We start from the raw sequence: 20,735 nt of genomic DNA on the forward strand, positions 1-20,735 counted from the left end.
CCGGGCCACCCCTGGCTCTTGGCCCGATAAAATATTAGTGGCATAATTCTTCATTTTTGGCCGGACTGAGTATATTCACAATCATAAAATGAACTTAAAAAAATTTAAAAAAAGAGTGAGAAATATTTCATATTCCTCTTATTCTATATTTTTTGTTATAGAATGGAATTAACATATTAGATAAATCAAAGTTATCGCCGAATATTTAAATTCGAATTCGTTACATTGAAAAAGGAAGAATAAAATAAGTATTTTAAGTTCGAGGTGTAAAATTTCAAGGAACGCGTGGTACCGTAAAACAATTATATTCCAGGACGCGGGCACGGTTAGAACCCCAAAAGATTTGATTATCCAGGTCTGTTACTATCTTACTCTATTCCAAAAGATTTGATTATCCAGGTCTGTTACTATCTTACTCTATTCCAAAAGATTTAATTATCCAGGTCTGTTACTATCTTACTCTATTCCAAAAGATTTGATTATCCAGGTCTGTTACTATCTTACTCTATTTTATATATACCAAGATTTTGATTCCTAAAGATATACCTTTTTTTTACAGTTTTTTTCGCCATTTTCTTTTTCGTTGAGATTATTGTCGGGCTAATGATAACAAAAATTATTTATTAATTATGTAAAAATAGAGAAATCTAGGGTCACATATACCTTTAGAAATTAATAAATTAATAAATCAATTTAATAAAAAAATAGATAAAAATATTAAAATGTATCATTTTTTATTAAGATAATTATGTAAGAAATAATATATTTTATTTATTGTAAGATAAAAATAAAAAAGGGAATAAAATTAAAAATAATAAATAGTCATTGATCTCTTTTATTTTAATTTTCAATTTTTAAGTGCTTTGATAAAGGTGTATTAAATGTTTAAATTCCTCAAAAATGATAGAATCGTTGATTTTTATAAATATCATATAAAAAATGGTTCGACTAATTTTTGGCTATTCGTACTGCTAGCTACGGTCATCGGAATTTTCAAGTATGGTCATCCATCGAATCTTCATCCACCGAAATTAAAGGTAAATCTTCAAAAAAAAACTTATTATTTTTTGCTAAAGGCTTCTTTTTTTTATTAACCGTTTAGAAGTTAGGTGAGTTAGATGATGGGTTATGCAAAAACTACATCAATATATCTGTTAAGCCACCTTGCGAAGAGGTATGCGACATAAGTTTAAGTCATTATCCAGTTATCAAATCAAACTTCGATGATCATATTGGTCGGATCTCAGAGCTAATAGTCAAAAAATCCTTCGATTGCTTCAACATTATTAATCGGATGAGATTCAAGGGAAGCGATGAACTTCTAGATCAGGATCCGCCTAGATATCCGCCGTTGGAATTGATTCCGAATTTTACCATGAACCAAAGAATGCCTATCAGAAAAATAAAGTATTTCCAGCTGAATAAATATGACACCTCTAAAACTAGTAAAATTATCAGTGAAAGTATGATTAAAAAAATGGAATCTAAATTCCTAGAAGAAAAGTTAATAGGTACTTATGGTCCTAAAATAGTGAACAAGCTATATAGAAAGCTCAAAAAATATATGCGGAATTATCTGCCATTAACTGCAGGTGCCAAATCGGTTGGATTAGTCATAGGTAGTCAAGCTTTTTGGATAGAAATGCTATTACTAAAACTGGGGATCGATTCTGTAATCACGTGGGAATATGCTAACATTCAAAGTACTCATCCAAAATTAAGGGTCGTTTTCCCATACGAATTCGCGGAGGACATCATATTTAGCAGCTTTAATGACTCAAGTTAGTACTAAAGTTAACTGTCTAATTGATTCATAAGACAACGTTACATTTATATTTGTAAAGAGATCTTAATCTCCGATTTTAAGGGATAATTAATCTAATCCGAACAGATTTGGAAGGAAGAATTTAATCGGAAATTGTCTTTTCTGGCAAAGCTGTTTCCGTCCTTTGCATAGAAATTTACTCGAGTAAGTTCTATAATAGATATTAAAGCGAAGTTAATATTTTTTATATTTCGAAATTATCTAATTTTTAGCATTTTTAAAAATATTAATAAAATGTGATCTAGTAATGTGATCAATGCTCTTAAATCAGCTGTTGAAAGTAGCGACCGGTTAGAGACCTTCAATGGACCTTAATTTTTTGACCAAGCCCGCTAAAAATTTTTTGGCCAAAGCCCGGCCCGGCCCATATTAAATGTTAGAAAAAATTCCCAAGTCCGGCCCAAGCCCATAATAAAGTTTCACAAAAATTTCCCAAGCCCATATACAAAAATTTAATTCTTTTTTTTATTTAATGAAAATAAACAATATTTAAATATATTTAGGCAATCATAAAACTGAAATTTATTATTATTTAGAAGAAAAAAAGGCAATATTCGTTAAATTAGAAACTGTTTTAAATAATCGAGGCCCATCTACCGGCCCACACGGCTCATGAAGGTCTCTGCAACCGGTCTAGCTAAACCCTACTTATTTAGTCTCCTTAAAAAATTTTATATTTTAACTTTCTACTACTATTGCTAGACGGCGCGATTGGAGGCGATTTTCAAAAGCAGCTAACTCAATATTTTGTCCAGAAAATATAACATAAGCAGGAAAATTTTGCTTCTCGTTAGCACGAAGGTTTGGATATCTATTAGCCAAATATCGAGACTTATGCAATATTTTTCTGGCCAAGATATTGAGTCAGCCGTTTTTAAACTTTCTACCATTCATTACTTTTATTTGACAAAAATATTCCCAAAATTATCGAAGTATATTAAAAAAAAACATTATTTGATTCATGCATGCCAACCCTTCACTTCATTCCCAACCTTCTATAATTTGTTTTGTGAAACATCTTAGAGAATTAAAAACTAAAAAAATATTTATTTATTACCAAACAAAAATAGGAAAATTTACAAACAAATAAAACAATAAATGAGCGAATACAATGAAGAATTAAGTATTTATTTTCTTAATTTTTAGGTTAAATGGCAAAAAAAAGCTCTCCGTATGAATTCTAATCAGACTTTTGCCCCACTTGATGGTACATTGTTAAGAACCATCATTTAAGCACAATGCTGATGGTTCATTTTAATTTTTATCAACCTCTGAACATACTCTATTTTTACTGAAAAGGAGATGGGCCCAGAGGACTTGATAGAATTCGCCTATTGTTTCTGCATGACCTAATAAACCTTCCATTCTATCGGAAGATAGACTTAATATCTCTTTGCCACACCATCTATAGAGCTTTGGGGTCAAGGGTGATTGCGCTAGAAATATACAGTATCTCAATTAGGATTTCAAACTTATCGGTGTTGCTTTCAGTCTTGACGAATTTTCTGATAATTAATCAAAATAAGAAAAAAAAATTAATGCATAATTAGAAATAACAAATGAGACTCTGTTATTTCCGGTTTAAAAAATTAGTATTTCTTTAATGGAATAACTTAGATGATAATTCGCAAATCGAACTGAAACCGGTATAAACCAACAAAATTGAGCAAAAATGAAATTCCATTTTTTAAATTTTAGAATTCCAATCAAGATAAAAATAATGTTAAATCACCAGTGTTGTTAAAAGATACTTTTTAAATGAATCTAGATACAGATACATCGTCTAAAAATTTATCTAGATACAGATACAATTTAAAATGTATCTAGGTACAGATACATTTTTTATTATACTCTTAGATAAGGTTTGAATAAACCTAAATTAGGATTCTATTGTGAAAATTCATGAAATGATCTAAAAAATTTATTGACTCGATATCACATTTATCAAAATATAACGAAAATAATGATTTTTAGATATCAATATAATATATGATTAATATAAATAGTTATTATATATGATTAAATGATTATAAATAATTATTAGATTTCAGTAACAACCACTGTCTGTTGGCAAATTATATTTTTTTGTGAAGCTAATGTTTTGATCATTTTTATAAATGAAGGATTTTCAACAATTGAAAATGGCTGAATGCTATCTATAATAAAATCAGTTATTAAATTATCTAAAGTGGTTTGGGTTAAAGTCTGAGGTCTCTTGGAAAAAAAATCAATGGACGTTGAGCCTAGTCCAATATTTTCTTTAATAGATTTTTTCTCCTTCCCCTTATTTATTTGGATTAAGAGTGTATGATGTTTTCTCTTAAAATTTAAAATTGTAAACATTTATTTAGTATCTATACCCTTAAATGTTTTACAATGTTGCAAGTTGAGGTAATGCTAACTGAAATTTGCATATTTTTTGGTAGACATGGCAAACATTTTACTAACAGAGATTTGTTTTCTTTATTTTGAGATATTATTTTAAAATATGGTCTATAAATTGGCCAAGGAAGAATGTCGTCATTTTCGTCATCAATATTAATCTTAAAAATTAATATAATAGAATAGAATAAAATACCAATTCCATTGCAATTAAAAATGGCAAATTCCTTGAGATGGATGTAATATCAGAATTTGCTTATTATTGATAACTCGGACATAATATTTAATTAATATTTATATATTCTTTTTTATATGCAAGTTTTAATATTTTACATATATATATAATTTTTTAATATATATATTATATTAAATTATATGCTCATACGAAATAAAATAAATTTTACATTCAAGTATTTTTATTTATAATATAAAAAAGCGTTAAATAGAAGTATATCAAAATGTATCTTAAAAAGTATCTAAAAACAGATACAGATACCTCTAAAATAATATCTATATACAGATACTTTAATCAAAAATCTATCTAGATACAGAAACTCTAGACACCATTGGGAAGAACAAACGAGTTCTTGTTCTTTTCAGTTTAAAAAAATTTAAAATAATAATACTAAAAAAAATGGATTTTTAAATATAGTATTAACTAAAAAAATATAATTTCACAAATATAACAAAATCAATAACTAACACAAAACAATTAATTTACGAAATTTAAAATTACAATTGTACTAGTCTAATTTTCTGACCAGCTGATCATAAAATTAATTAGAAAGCATCACATGGAAGAAAAGAGGAGTCCCTATCATTTCCGGTTTAAAAATTGTTGATAATAAATAATTTGGAAATTTATCTTTTCCGAGCCAAATATTTAAATTGGAATAACTCGAAGCAGAAACTGCATAAATGGAACTGAAGCGACACAAGCAACATTATATATATATTTTTTAAAAAATTATAAAGGAAGAGTAGCCTTGAAATTGTCATTTCCTTAATTTCGAAGTAACTCAAAACGGTGGAATTAAAAACGACATAAGCATAAGCCAGTCCAGCTTAAAGACATTTACAATCCAAAATGGTGGTGCAACTAAATGAACCCGTAGAATTCATTTACTTATATACTATTTCGAATTTATATAAAGATTTGCATTTATGAAATTTACAAAATATAGCCTTAAATTAGTTTTTTTTTCTAAAATGGCTTCAAATTAATATAGCCACCTCGAAATTTAAAAAAATTAATTCGCTTCAATTTCGAGGTAATTTAAACAACACAATGACTTATACTTGAAAATTAAACTTAGGACCTCGAATTAGAACAATCATCAATTGGCATCAAACTTGAGGTGTTGTAGTCAAATATTTTTTTTTACTTTTCGTATTACCTTTTTAATCTTTGTTTTTTTATATTTACTTTCTGCGTTTTTTAATATATATAAGAGACCTGCAGAATTACTATTTGCACTGCCAGGTCAGGATTTTTTTTAGGCCCGCTTCATTATTTATTTTTAATTTTTATAGCTTAGTTTTAAAATATAGGGCCCGGCCTGAGTATTATTTTTTAAAAATAGCTAATTTAAGCAATGACAGTCGATATTTCTTTCACTGTAGCGTTAACAGCATAGTTCCCCGTGATAAATATTTGGACAAAAAAAATGGGTCGTTTTGAAATGGTCTATTAGTTTTTAGAGATATGCCAGACATTTTTTGTTGTTTATTTAAAAAATATGCTGTGATAAGACTAATGTCTGGATTAAAAAGAGTTTGACTAAAGAATTATTTTTAATTCAGAATACTTAATATGTATGTTACTATAAACCATATTTTTGCTTGATATTAAATCTAATAATAATATATTTTAGCATCCTTTTGCAAGGAGTCCCCCAATATAGTTCCTATTTTTGATGTTGCCGTTGCTTATTCGTCACTTGAACATTCTGGATTAGGAAGGTACGGAGATGAATTAAATCCTTACGGAGACCTAGAAGCGATGGCGCAGACCTGGTGTTTAACAAAGCCAGGAGGGTTATTTTTTCTCAATGTTCCTTATACAAATGCTGAGAATGGGTACATCGAATGGAATGCTCACAGGATTTATTCCTTAGAACGCATATTACACATGGCTTCTAATTGGATAATAATGGAGCCTATTAAGGGTCATGAAACTAAGGTCAACATGGTTGAAAAGATTTTTGTATTTAGTAAACCTTATGATGATGAAAAATAAATTTGTTAACAGCATTATTATATTAATTAATTATAAATTATAGACATTTTATTGAGTTTGTGAATTATAATAAAGTATAAAAATTTAATATAGGTATGTTTAAGTATTTTAGTGGGAAAGTGGGGGGGGGGGGGATAATATTAGGGTAGATTTTACTGTCAAAAATTTTATTGAAGGTTTTCCGCTGGGGAAAATTTTTTAAGGGAAAATTGTCCTACCTTTTTGACTTATGGCAAGACGTAAATGCATTATAAATATTTAATATATCATAATTTTGCATAAGATTAAAGAAAGTGTTTGTGAACTTTGATGCGTTTAACTAACTCCTATCTGAGTCAATATTTTAGAATCGGATATCATATTTAATTTTTGAGGTCATATCTAGATCGTGATATGTAAAAAAAAGAGGTGAATAGAATATTAAATTCAAAAAATTAAGGTAATAAGAAAGTTTATGTGGGTATTTAGTCCTATATAGGTACTGTAAAAAAAAGCTATTTTAAGTTTGATAGATTCTTTATTGCATATGGCCTCGACTGATTGAGAACTTGTCAAATCAATTTACTAGAAAGTTTCTATGTTGTACATTATAAGTGACAAATCAGAAATTTTGTATTAATGATAGGGAGATTAAATCTTTTTTAAGTCAAGATCAACTCTATATGGCGATGCGATGGATTAAGATGGCAGATAAGGAATGAATTTAGTAAAATGTAATGATAAGAGGAGCACTCAAGATAAAATATATTTATCTATTTTCATTTCAAATATTTTTCGTTTTCTTTTTATTTAAATAATTATCATAAGTCATTTCTAACGATTAATAAATGAAAATGACAGCTGGTATTATAAAATTATACTTATTCGTCAATATATCGATGCATATAAACCAGAGCTTTAAATAATATATCAAAAAGGTATGCCGTTCTGAATAATTTTCAAATAGCCGTTCTGGCTTCTAAAAATTTTGAAAAGAGATGATTCCCGTTTTGAGTTGATTTGGTTCTGAGGACTAAATAAGTAAATTGGAAAAAAAATCTATGATTACTTTTGATGGGCGAAAAACTGACACTCACGTCTGATTATAGTGTTTAAAGATTTTTTTGAAAATCAAATGCACGAATATAGAAACCAGTTCAGTTCTTACATTTGACTCATTAAATTAAGTGATTACTTTTGTTCCAGATCCGTTTCTTAGATTTAACATGGCTCTGCAAGTTCCGGCTTGTTACAAAGTACAATATTCAAGAGATTTCTGACAATTTTATTTGATTAGAATTCCTTCCAATAAAAAAAAAGACGCATGAAATTGATTTCATAATATGAGAAATTTAATACATCATACATGTATAAAAAAAAATAGAGAAATACTATTATATTATACAGTATATATTCCTTATAGTTTTTTATAATCTGTTCTTCCAATGATTCAGACGTTAATCATGCGACTGAGTTTTTGAATCCTGTTCAGCAAAATATCTCCGTGCTTGATGGTGGCCTGATATTTAAATTTTTTTTCAAATAAAAAAATATATATTAAAAGTATAACTAGTATCTATCTATAAAATATTTTAGGCTTCGACTTGATTACTCATTTTAAAAAAATTACTAAACTCCTCAAATATTCGATCGAACAGATTGAGGTTAAAAAAAAATAAAAATAAGGGTAAACAGGTTTAGGACCATTGTATTGTATCTTGGTGTAAAATTTTAAAAAATCAAGTTTAGTGGAAGGTTAAAACTATCATATTGTATCTTAAAGCATTAGGAGCAAAATTTTAGAAAATCAAGTTTGGTTATGCCATAAAAAACATTAGATTACGTCAAAAATTTCAAATAGGAATTTTTGGATATAAGGTTCCTTTTTGGGAGCACAATTATGAAATTGGATCTTTAATTTTATAGTTTTTAATTTAAAAAAAAAATATATATAAATAAATTGTTATATGATTTTTTTTTAAAAAACATACAAAAGTATTATCACCTAGGCGAGCATAATAAATTATGGGCATGCCAATTTTTAACTTAGAATTCAAAACTATTTAAACAACATGGTCAATTTAATATTGCATTAAATTATTCGAATTTTAAAAATGGAGTACACTAATATTGATTTGGTAGTTTAAAAAAATTGTAGATAAATTGTCTATAGGTCGATCTGGTTTCAGAATTTAAAAAAGAAATCGAATTAAATAATTAGAAACAAGATCTAAAAATAAAAAGAATAAAAGATATATATAAATATAATATAAAGAAGATAATGAATGAAATAAAAGAAAAATAAATAAATAAAAACAAAAGAAATTATAAACTTGATATTGAAAATTTTTGTGATCAGGTCTGGTTGTTTCGACCGTGCCCGCCACTTTATCAATCTTGCAATGGAGCCTTCCATCGGCTATAAAACGCGACAATTCTCTTCGTTTTTATTTTTTTAAAGGACATATGGATATAATGAATTTCGTATGTTCATTGTAATTTATTCGCATTTTAACTAGGTATCCATTTTTAACCATGAAAATGAGTACCTATTTATGTTAATAATCAATGCAATTACATTTATTAGAACCTGATGAATTCTTTCTTTTTTAAAGAAAAAGAATGGCATATTCGAATTTTTAAAATCATCTTATGCATGTCTTGGAAGAAAGATTTCGAAAGTCACACGATTATCATAGTAGTAGTAGTTTTTTTAGATACTAATTTTACAGAGATTCACAAAAAGTATTTATTTAATTAAATGGTTACTCCTTTTTCAAAATATTCAGATGGCTAATATATAGGGTTAGTAAGATCCTCATTATTATATATTATAAGACTTTTTATCCTGCTTTAAATCGTAAAAATGCTTTGATATATAAAATAACGTGGGAAAACATAGTTACTTATCTATGAAAGGCACCGAAACTCCGAAAGTCTGCGCCATATTGACGAGAGAAAGACTTTTGTAAGATTGAAGCAGCTGACTGTAAGCGAGAATTCTCATCTCCCTCAGATAATATCTGTAATGTGGAGACAGGTATCTATCCAGCTTGATTTTCGACTCCACCTCGGCTTTTACAAAAAAAAATTACACCATTTCTATATTATATTTTTTAACCTTACAATCATCTTTTCATTTATTCAATTCATTCCTATCATAATATTTGGGGTTTTCTTTCTTAATCACCATCGCTTTTATATATAAACTTTGTTATGGATATGGTATAAGCGTAGTGAAGAGATGGGGAGGGGGGGGGGGGGGGTCCCCTACGGATAATGGTTTCTCCTAAATATCATTTTAAGCTAATAAAAATCACCCCCTCCCCAAAGTATACAATATATTTAAATATATGATTTAATCAAAGGGTAGTAAGTAAAAGTTTATAATTTTTAAAATATAAAAGCATTTCAATAACCGATCTAATATGGCTTCCCCTCGCCTAGTAAAGTACCGACGATGCCTATCATATTTAACTAACTTCAAAATGCCTATGAACATTGTTTATTCAGAGGGGATTTAATTTGTTATAAATATTCCAAAAAATAAAGGATCACAGTAATTTAAAAAGAGTAAAGAAAACTAAAATAGAGAATATTTATTTTAAAAAAGAGGCATAAAGTTAAAAATAAAATAAAATTTTTTTTAAAAAAAGATACAAATTCTAAAAAAAGAAATTAATATTGAAAAAACAGAAATAAAGAAGATTTATGTTTAAAAAAAGAACAATAAAACACTATTAAATTTTAAGCTTTTTTTGTAAGAGAACTAAAATTACTAAAATTTTACCCAATTTCTTGAAGAATAGACTATAATGGCAATCGTACAAGGAATTCAAATATTCCTTCATAAGGGGAATTCCGTATAGCACTTCCGTTATTTCGGCGCCTTTTATCACCTAAAAATCGCGGGTAAAAATACATTTTGGTTATCCGAAAATTTTTTTTAAAGTTTGTTATTACAATTCTTTCATTAAGTCAAGAATTATTATTTTTTTCATAATTAGTAGTAATATAACTACATTAAATTCCCTAATGCCAAAGAATTCAACTATACTGGCCCTGACATTCCTTGTAAGTTATTTATGGCATCCTCTCCCGCCTTAATACGAACTTTATTTTGAGTATCGTAATTGATATTCTTTGACAATTTATTTTGGAAATGTCAATTCAAGGCTATTACTAGATTTAGAACTTCATATGCATTTTTTTGAGATATGATTACTTAATCATCATTATTCATTTTTTATTTAGGATAACAATTAATATTTTAAATTATTTCCCTTAATTGATGTGGAAATCCCATTTCTTATCATGTTTTTGATTATTCAATTTCTAACCCATTCTTTAGCCCATACATTATCTATTCGTCTTATATTGATCTATCCATCTATTTACACTGTATTCCAATTTTTTTGATGATTTCTCTAAATCAGTATACTGATTATTTAAGCTTAGGTACGGCTCGATTCGAGCCAATTTTTAAAAACGGCTAACTCGATGTTTTAATCAGAAAAATATTACACAAGCCTAAAGATTTTGCCAACAGATGGCGCAAAGATTTGGCCATCTGTTACCGAAATCCCGGGGCTCAGGCAATATCTTCCTGACTAAAATATCGAGTTAGCCGTTCAACAACACTCTAGTTTGAGCGATTGAAAAAAGGGGGTATTTTATTCCTGATTATTTTTCGTCTTACCCCCCCCCCCATTCGGCGTTTCTCCTCCTATACCTAAAAATATGAAGGAGGGACGGATAGGGTGATACAATCTTGAAACGTATCTGTGCTAAGTAGTGTTGTTAAACGGCTAACTCAATATTTTATCAAGAAAAATATTACGTAAGTTCTAAAGATTCTGCTCATAAAAGGAACAAAGATCTAGACTTGTATTATCGAGATCTCAAGACTCAAGCAATATTTTTTTAGCCGTTTTTAAAAATCGGCCTCAAGATGAGCCGTTTAACAACACTAGTTCTAGGGTAGTAAAAATATTGCTAAGTAGGGCATACATAACGTAACAATTAAATAATATTTTTTTAGGGATATAAATGTTTGCGAACTTTGGCCCGTATCTGAGTCCTGGGCAGAGCTATAACGCTGCAAAGTACTGCGTAAGTTATGAAGGTTTTGTACTCCATCAATTCGTACGAAGTAAACGTGGAAACGGTGTCCAGGAACAACTCGCTAGCCGTTTTAAAATCTCTGATACACATGGAGTAAACAGCTTGGTAAGCTTTGAGCCTGTTACGCCGATCCCAGTCTCCTCCTTCGTCTATTAAACTATTGAATTACAAATATTTTTTTTAAAAAAAGAAAAGAATAAGAAAAAAAGAAAAAAAGAAAAAATGAAATAAGAAAAAAGAGTTTCATATTTTTCGGCACCTCCCGTTCTAACTAAAAAATTGTGAATCTCATTTATATCTCAGGAAATTTTTAAAGCAATATTGAAAATAACAGAATTGTTAAAGTATCTAGATTAGAGATCTGCAACATTAGACCCAACCCGTACCCGGCCCAGCTTGTTTTTTAAAAAAAATCGGGTTCGGGCCGGGTCGGACTTAATATTTTTTAAAAAAATTCGGGTTCGGGCCGGATCAAATTTAATATTTTTAAAAAATTCGGGTTCGGGCCGGGTCGGACTTAATATTTTTTAAAAAATTCGGGTTCGGGCCGGGTCGGATTTAATATTTTTTAAAAAATTCGGGTTCGGGCCGGGTCGGACTTAATATTTTTAAAAAAAAATCGTCCCGGGTGGGGTCAGTCTTTGGAAATTTTTTAAAACATGTTTAGATTTATCAATTTTGTATTGAATATTTAATGTAAAATAAAAACATTTGATTTTATTTACAGAACTAGACGCCATATAACATATCTCTTTTATTTTGAGTAATCATAAAAATTATTTCTATATTAAAATAAAATCAGGCCGAGCCGGGCTTGGAAAATGGCCCAATGCAGATCACTAATCTAGATATAAAGTGTTATCTGTATCTATATAAATTTTTTTTAAGTATCTTATCTTCTAACAACTCTGGAAAATAGTATTTATGAAAGTTATAGAAGTAAAAACTTTCATTTAAATTGACTTTTTAAAAAAAATCGTTATGAATGGCGGGAAATATATTGTCAGAAAGTTAACATTATTTTAGTAAATTGCTAAAAGTTTTCTAGGAGATACAAATAGATATTCCCAGAAATTCCCATTTTTAGTGATCTAAAGCTTAATCCAATATAAAAAGTCCTTAAGCCTCAATTCCATTTCTCTTAAACTTACCTTTCCAAATCTTCATACAATACACGGCAAATAAAAATAATAGAATGTAAAATTTTTACAATAAAAACATATAAAAAGTATCGATAAACGTATATTTATCTCATAGAAACAATCTTGATTTTATTAAATAAATCATTTTAAAATGTTTTAAGGTTGAGACTGCCTGATTTATTGGACAATATTATTCAATGACACTCTACACTTCTAAATGCAAAATTTTGTATTAATTTTTTTTAAATTGAGTTTAAAATATTTTGTAAATTTTGGAAAAGGAAATTCGACAATATCCTTTCCCAGTGAAATTTTATTCGTCTCGAAACTATCTTCCGTATTAGTGAAGGTCGACAGTTCTGTCTTATCAGTCTTAGACCAAATCCGGACTGTTAGATGGATTGGTCTTTACCAAAAACCGTGGTCTGGGCTGGTCTTTTATTTTCCCAGTTTGTACCATGGTCTGAAGCAGTCCTTTATCAATATTTAGGTTTGCCTTAATAATTGATTGGTATAACTTTTTTACCAAATTTTTGTGATTACTTTATTTTATATTACTTTTCTAGAGGAGTAGTTTTGTGATAATATTCTTTGCTAATTCATTTCTATTTTGCAAACTATGAAAAAAAGTCAAAAAAACATTTTACTTCAGAGTTCCAATAAAAAAACACAGAATATGTTCGCTGAAATACAAATTTATAGTATCGTCATCAATAATTTAAAATATAAATAGAAATTATTCGAAATTTTAATCTCACATGATGAGAATCTAGATAAAAATACCTTAAATATCTAATCTAATTTTAATATGCCATGGATAAATATCAAAATGAACATATGAACCAAATAATAGATAAAATGGTATAAATCTACCACATTAAGCCTCCTTTTCTAATTACTTCCAAAGCAGTTCTACAAACAAAGATATTAGAAATTATTTAAATTATATTTGATTTGATATTGTTAAAGAAATGTTTAATAAAATGATAAAACAAAAATTAAATTAGATAAAGAAGTACATATTTTTATAATAAAAAAGCTGTTCATTTAAAATCACAGTCTATTTCTAAAGATCGTGGTCTGGTCCATATAAGGCTGGAGTGTTATCTTACTGGTATTGTTAAACGACTTGTTTTGAGCCGATTTTTAAAAACGGCTTACTCAATATTTCAAGATTTTTCTCATAATAGGAACAAAGGTTTATACGTTATATTATTGTAATCTCGAGGTTTAGGCAATATTTTTATGGCTAAAATATTAGGTTAGCCGTTTTAAAAATAGGGTCAAAACAAGCCATTTCACTAGTCTTTAATATTCCATATCTCTATCTCTATTGAAGGAATTTTATATATTATACTAATTGATAAATTAAATTTATATAACATATTTTAATTAAATATAAAAATCATAATTTTAAAATTAATTACAAATAAATTTTAGTAATTTCTAATAATAAATTTATTATATAAAATTTGAAAGTAGTGGTGAAGTAGTCCTACTACTTGTCTACTCTCTAAAATTGAATCTAATTTTTTTACAGCTAAAAAAGGTAGCATATGACACAAATACATTTGGGTCAACTCTTTTTAAGCCAATCTTTACATATGGCTAGCCAATCTTTACATATGGCTAGCCAATCTTTACATATGGCTAGCCAATCTTTACATATGGCTAGCCAATCTTTACATATGGTAAACAACACTAGTAAAAAAAATATTAAAATTTAGGCTCATCAATTCTTTCAGTCCTTTTTAAAAAATTTTTTAAATTAAAAATAGCATATTTTTGTAATTATAATAATAAAAAGTTTTAAAAAATTTTATAATTTAACATAGTTTCAATTTTATGGTCATAATTTCTGAAAGAAGAATCCTATTTTAAATCTATAATAATAATAGAATAACAATACAGGAACCCTTTTTTATAAATGTTAAATTTATAAAATAATTTAGGTTAGCAGATAAAAATAACTTTAAAAAAATAGGTTATCTTGCATTTCTTCTTTAAGCAAAACAAAAGGATGATAAAAAAGTCAATAAATACCTTTTGGCTTTTTCAATATTTCTGCTTATCAAATCATGATCAAGATAAAATAAGCCTATACGAATTTGAAAGAATACTAAATCTAATCTATGACCCAATGCAGTAGTTTTATCGTTTGCGATTCTAATGGCAGTTAAAGTGGCATCCTACAAAATTTTATAATGTACATTTTTTATTTTTAATAAGCATAATTAAGCAATAATAAGGTACATTAATAACAAAACATCTCATAAACCTTTTCTCCAATTTTGCAAAGATATTCAGCTTTTGCCAATAAGGCACTTCTGATTTCAGTATCGCCTAAATTTTGTTGGGCATCCAATATTGCATCTTCTAAAATTTGAAGCTTAGCCATATTCTTTTCTTTCATAGTTTTATACAGGTTTTCATCTAATGGCCATTTCAAATCATCACAGATTGACTTGTAAAATGGAGCCATATCTAAAATTAATATTTACACTATATCAAACATATTAAAAATTACCATTTTCTTTAATAGCATTCTGCAGAAGGTTTTTAATTTCCTTATCTTTTTTATGATCTTCTGATTCCAGTAGGAATTTCCATTGAGCCAATTCTAAATTCGGATTTTTTTCCAAAGCTTCTTGTTCCATTGCAAAAGAGATATAATGAATGAAATCAACAATAATTTATCTGCATTTGCTAAATCCTAACCGGTCAAAGAATAACCATAATAGCACATACGATTCTGAGATTTACTTAAACCAAAGGAAAAGGATAAATATTTTTTGTTATTTTAAGTACTTATGATGGAAAGGATTATTATCCATTATTATTATTGCTTCCATGGTATGGACGTTTTATCGATTTGTTTTTAATTAATATTTTGCTAAGGTAAGGTAAAAGATAAATGAGTTTTTTTAAATTATATTTAAAATAATAATGTTTAAAAAAAATTTATGGTAACGTTCACCAAATAATATTATAAAAATGTTTTAACAATATAATACTGAAAAATAGGAAAATAAATAAAGTTAAATAATATAACTAAAGAAATAGGTTAGGTAAGAAAAAACTAATAAAGTTTAGCGAATTAAAATAATTTAAACATCAAGAGTTATTAAATTAAACATTTGAAGACTAGATTGTATATCTTTTGAGAAAAATAACTTATTTCTTCAGAATAATAATACTTTTAAACATATAAATTCAACTCCTTTTGTAATCAAATATATTTATATAAGGAAATAATAAAATAAATATAATTATATTAGAATATAAATATTTCGTGAAAATACTATAATATATTATCTAAAATATGTTGGTAATGTTTTTCTAGTTCTTATAGATTTAAGTGTACTTATTTCAATCCAGTAGTTTCTTTATCTTTTTGACTTTCAATTAGTGCTGCGTTACTACAAAAAAGAAACGCGTTACCGGTACTATCTAGGAACGCGTTACCGTTACTCCTTACCTTTTCAAAAAAGAAACGCGCGTTACCGACTTTTCAAAAAAGTATGTCATTGAATGGTCTACTCTACTCGTTATTTAAAAAAATATTCATATATTTAATTATAATATAAATAAAATTATTCAAAAATAAATATATTATAAGATAACATCTTTATGTAACAATTTTTTATTTTTTTTTAACAACAATTGATTTCAAAATTTTGATCAGACAAACAATAGCGCTTAGTGCACAACATAGCAGGTTAAATAATGGGATGTTATACATAGTATTTGAATAATAAATAAAATTTATAATGAAATTCTCTATAAAATTTTGTTATTGAATAAATCCTGGCTACGCCACTATTTCTTATATATAATATTATTTAAACAAAGTTTTTTAAAATCACTATTTTTTATTCTTTTAATTTATTACCAATTATAGTCAAACCAATAGCAATACTAAAACAAGAAACAGAAGATATAAAAACTCAATATAATACTTTGAACCAAAACCAATATTTTGTTAATCTTGGGATTTAAATGTTGGTTTCCAGGCCAATACCGTAGTATAATTTAATTGCTTATATTTAGAGCTGTGCCGATCCACATATTTCACCGATCCGATATTGCTTCAAAACCGATCCGATATTTATATTGATTTTTTACCACCCCCTTTGAACAAATGTAATTGAAATCAATATTTTTTATGCAAAAAATCAAATTATGAATTTAATTTAATTCTTTTTTATTTCTACAATTAAAACTATAATTTAAAAAACATATACATATTTGATAATATATCCATTTTAGGTTGATATGAATTATAAAATTGTATTTAATATATAAAATTAAAAAATATTAGATTTAATAAACTTCTACGATATGGAGTATCTATATCCCCTGCCTTACTGAAGGTAAACTCAGATGATTCTGCAGATAACGCATTTTGCAAAATAATCTTTGTCTTTTGTAAAATATTTCCACAATTCAGATACCATAATTCTTTTATTTAAAGTATAATTAATAAAATTGGCGTTATTATTTAAAAAGATTTAAAATAATTAAAACTTTGGGTGTTCCTTTCTATTTTAATAAAAAAAACTTTTAAAATATTATAAATCTATTTTAAAAAAGAATAAAATTTAAAGGATGTTGTGCATTTGCATTATTTAAAAAAAAATTATTTGGAAAATATTATGATAATGTAAAATAAATATACATAACATAAAAACAAAAAACTACAATAAAAAGATCGGATCTGTTTTTTTACAAGTATCGTCCTGATCCGATGATTTTGGAAAATTCTAAATATCGGTGCCGATCCGATATTTAATATCGACACATCCCTACTTATAAATTCCATGATTAAGCTTTTCAAAATTATTATTCTATTAAAAGTAATATTTAAGATAATGATATGTTAATTTATCTTTTTACCCAAATGCTTTTTTAAGTTTGAACTGCTAGACATTGAGGTTCAAATATTTGTGTTTGGATGTAATTTACATTTCCAAAGTGTAGGGCTTAGTACCATTAATTTTCTTTACTGGTTTAAAATATATTTCAAATTGGGGCCAGGGAAGGGTTAAATCATCTTCATCTGAAGAAGTAAGTACTATGGACATAATATTCTTAAAATAAATTATAGAATAATAATATCGTTATTAACATTTACTTTGAATTTTGATTGAAAATTAATTTCGACAGAAAATTTTACAACGAGAATTTAAAATAAAAATGAAGGCAGTGGTTGATATGAATTATAACTCGGATTAAATTATTTATATTAATAATATAAAAATAAATAAAAGTAATGTTATTATACAATAAAATATGTTTTTCTTTTTCTTGATATTTTTTAAGAAAAAAATATAAAGTAACGAGTAACGTTTTGCGTTACCGTTACTCAAAAAAAGTAACGTCGTTCTTTCAATTACATCTCTACCTTCTTCGAAATAAATTACCACATGTGCAGTGGCCTAGCCTGTATTTATCCATGGGGAGAAGGGGGTTAAAAAATTTTTGGGGGCTTCGCCCCAAACCCTATTTTTAAATTTTGGAAATATTATGTGCTTTATTAGTTAGTGTCTAATCAATATAGTACCAGCATAAATGAAAAAAATATTAGTAAAAGAATTTTGGCCAAATTTATGATTAATAAGTGGCTGGATGCATTTTGAGTTTTATCAATGTTTAGTCATTTTTAATCCATAGAGTGTAGAAAGAAAAAAAGATTGCCCCCCCCCCAAACCTTTCATTTTTTATGATCACTCAATATATCTTATTGAATTTAGTGTTATAAATAATTATTTAATTAAATTTTAAAGAATTTCATTATAGATTTTATTTATTATTAAAATACTTTAGTATAATAAATAACATTCCTTTAATTAACTATTCATTTTAATGAAAATAAACAATAAAATAAATATCAAAAATGCAGAAATTTTACACAGATTATTATATTAAAAGTTTATTGTACTAAAGTGGAATTATACATGGAATGGGCCTGCAAAGTATTTTTGGGTCTCAAAGAGTATTCTATTCTATCAAGATCTTTATACCAAAATTCGACATCACAAAGTAACTTATCTTACGATCCTGATAAATCATTAGAATAAAACTCTGAGATTTAATATCCTCTCGCATTTTAAGTGTAATCAACAATTCAGACTCAACTAGCAGAAGACAATAAAAGCTTTTTAAAATAAAATGACTAATAAATCTTTCCTTTAATTGAAATAAAAATGAAACAAAAAGGGGAATAAAAATATTTATTTTGTAAAAATCATCCAGCGTAGATGCATCAATATATAAGCAATTGGACTGTCTACAATCTACTCTAGGCTTAAAATTTCCCAAACATATTAGCGATCTCCTTTACATTCTCGTATATTTCATGAAATTTTCATGCACATTGTCTCTAATATTTGTTAATATTTCAACAATATCCTTGGCCCTATTCATAACCTCACTTAAATCCAAATCAATTTTTTAGTAGCATTTAGCTAAAATCATATGTATATTTAAATAAAAAATATACACATTGAATTATATTTAAAATTGTGGCTTCGTAATAGCTTGCAAAAGATCTTCAGCATCTGCAGAATCTTTTTCTTTGAGGATAACATCATATAATTCGATGAAAAGTCTCACTGTGTTTGTTGTCTTTCAATAAATCGTTGGACAAAATCTTTATAAAAAGCTGCCTCTTCTTGGGTGGTGTGAGAAAGTCACAAACCGACGATATTGTTTCTAAATTATTATATAAAGTTAAAATATTTTTACTAAAACTGTGCCGGATGTCTCGAATTTCGCATGCCTCATATATCATTAAATTTAGGCAATGTGAACTACAGTGAACGCTGTGCTATAAAGCTGTCTAATTCTTGACTGCGCCCCTTTAACGTGACCACTCATCGGGGAGCTCCATCATATCCTTGGCCTCTCGTTAGATTTAAATTTAAATCTAGATCTTGAAGGGTTGCTGAAATTTCTCTGGCTATCATCTTAGATTTAGTGTCATGTAAGTCAATAAATATAAGAAAGAGTTCCTTCATTTTGAAATCACCTGATTCCATGGCAATAAACCTAACTGCTATGGATAATTGCTCTATGTTATCAACATCCGAAGTCTCATCCGCCAAAGCCCTAAAAATATGGTGATGCTTACACTTTTGTAGAAATTTCTTTCAATAATTTTGAATACTTAAAATAAGGTAGGTGGCATTTTTAGCAGACATTATATTGCATAAATGTTTCAACAATTCCTTGAAATTCCCTTCATTATGAGAAGAGTATGTAAGTGTTAAGGGGTCAGAAGATATTCTAAGTGCTCTTAATGCTAAGCCCTGCGTCCCTAACCAAATGATTGCATCATTTATTATAATTATTCATGCTCTGTTAGTCGTGTCAATATCAAATTCTTTTTTTATTCAATGCATTAGATACTTATATCTTTTGATTCATAAGAGATGGCTTCTAAAGCATCCGATATCTCCCAAGAATTGAGATGGTAAATATTTTAGTTCATATAATTTTTTAATATATATTTTTAAACGATGTGATCATTTAAAATTGAAAATTTTTATTTGTTTTTTTAAAAATATATTTCATTTTGATGTGGTATATATATTTATTTTATTTCTAAATTGAAACCGTTTTTTAAATGAAATTATTCCCAATATAATTAATCTCTAAGCGTAAATATACATATATTAAAAAAATATGCTGTATTTAAAAAAAAATATATAATTACAAATAAAATATAAGTGATTAAAAGAAAATTCTAAACAAATAAAAAAAAATTTCGGAGGTTATGGTGGGAATTTTAACCCCACCCCCCCCCCCACCCCCCTCTTGTCTACGCCATTGCACATGTGAATTGTTTTTGTATTCCCAATCGAACTATAAATTGAATTCCATAATTGAAATTAACTCAGACACACTTAGAATTGAAATGCTGGTTTTTATTTTAAATTTGATCTGCTTTCATATGTACAAAATTTGTTCACTCGAACAAAATTAAAATTATTATGCGTATGTACATATATAAACTTAGATGAAGAAAACGCGATTCAAATAT

General features: G+C 27.3%; 1 protein-coding gene across 1 annotated transcript; it reads right to left on the minus strand.

Moving 5' to 3' along the window:
- Positions 1-7,695: 7,695 nt before the first annotated feature.
- LOC135923551 (26S proteasome non-ATPase regulatory subunit 6-like) lies at positions 7,696-15,368 on the minus strand. The gene is made up of 8 exons (XM_065458357.1): positions 15,219-15,368; positions 14,970-15,175; positions 14,735-14,880; positions 11,487-11,706; positions 10,216-10,324; positions 9,332-9,500; positions 8,759-8,864; positions 7,696-7,944 (listed from the first exon to the last, which is right to left on the minus strand). Exons 1-8 carry the CDS (start codon positions 15,346-15,348, stop codon positions 7,876-7,878), a joined length of 1,155 nt encoding a protein of 384 aa, XP_065314429.1. The 5' UTR covers positions 15,349-15,368; the 3' UTR covers positions 7,696-7,875.
- Between the last annotated feature and the right edge of the window lie 5,367 nt (positions 15,369-20,735).

This window comes from Gordionus sp. m RMFG-2023, chromosome 2 (assembly GCF_954871325.1).
Source record: "Gordionus sp. m RMFG-2023 chromosome 2, tfGorSpeb1-WG-v2, whole genome shotgun sequence".
In the NCBI taxonomy this organism is placed as follows: domain Eukaryota; kingdom Metazoa; phylum Nematomorpha; class Gordioida; order Chordodea; family Parachordodidae; genus Gordionus; species Gordionus sp. m RMFG-2023.

Bases quoted from the DNA above. Each gene is read 5' to 3' on its own strand.
- LOC135923551 (XM_065458357.1), bottom strand. From the start codon at position 15,348: ATGGAACAAGAAGCTTTGGAAAAAAATCCGAATTTAGAATTGGCTCAA. The intron at 10,325-11,486 runs GTTCGCAAACAT...CGCGATTTTTAG, and splicing joins GGACTCAGATACGGGCCAAA to GTGATAAAAGGCGCCGAAAT. The intron at 7,945-8,758 runs GTTTATAATTTC...TTTAAATATCAG, and splicing joins ACAAAAATTTTCAATATCAA to GCCACCATCAAGCACGGAGA.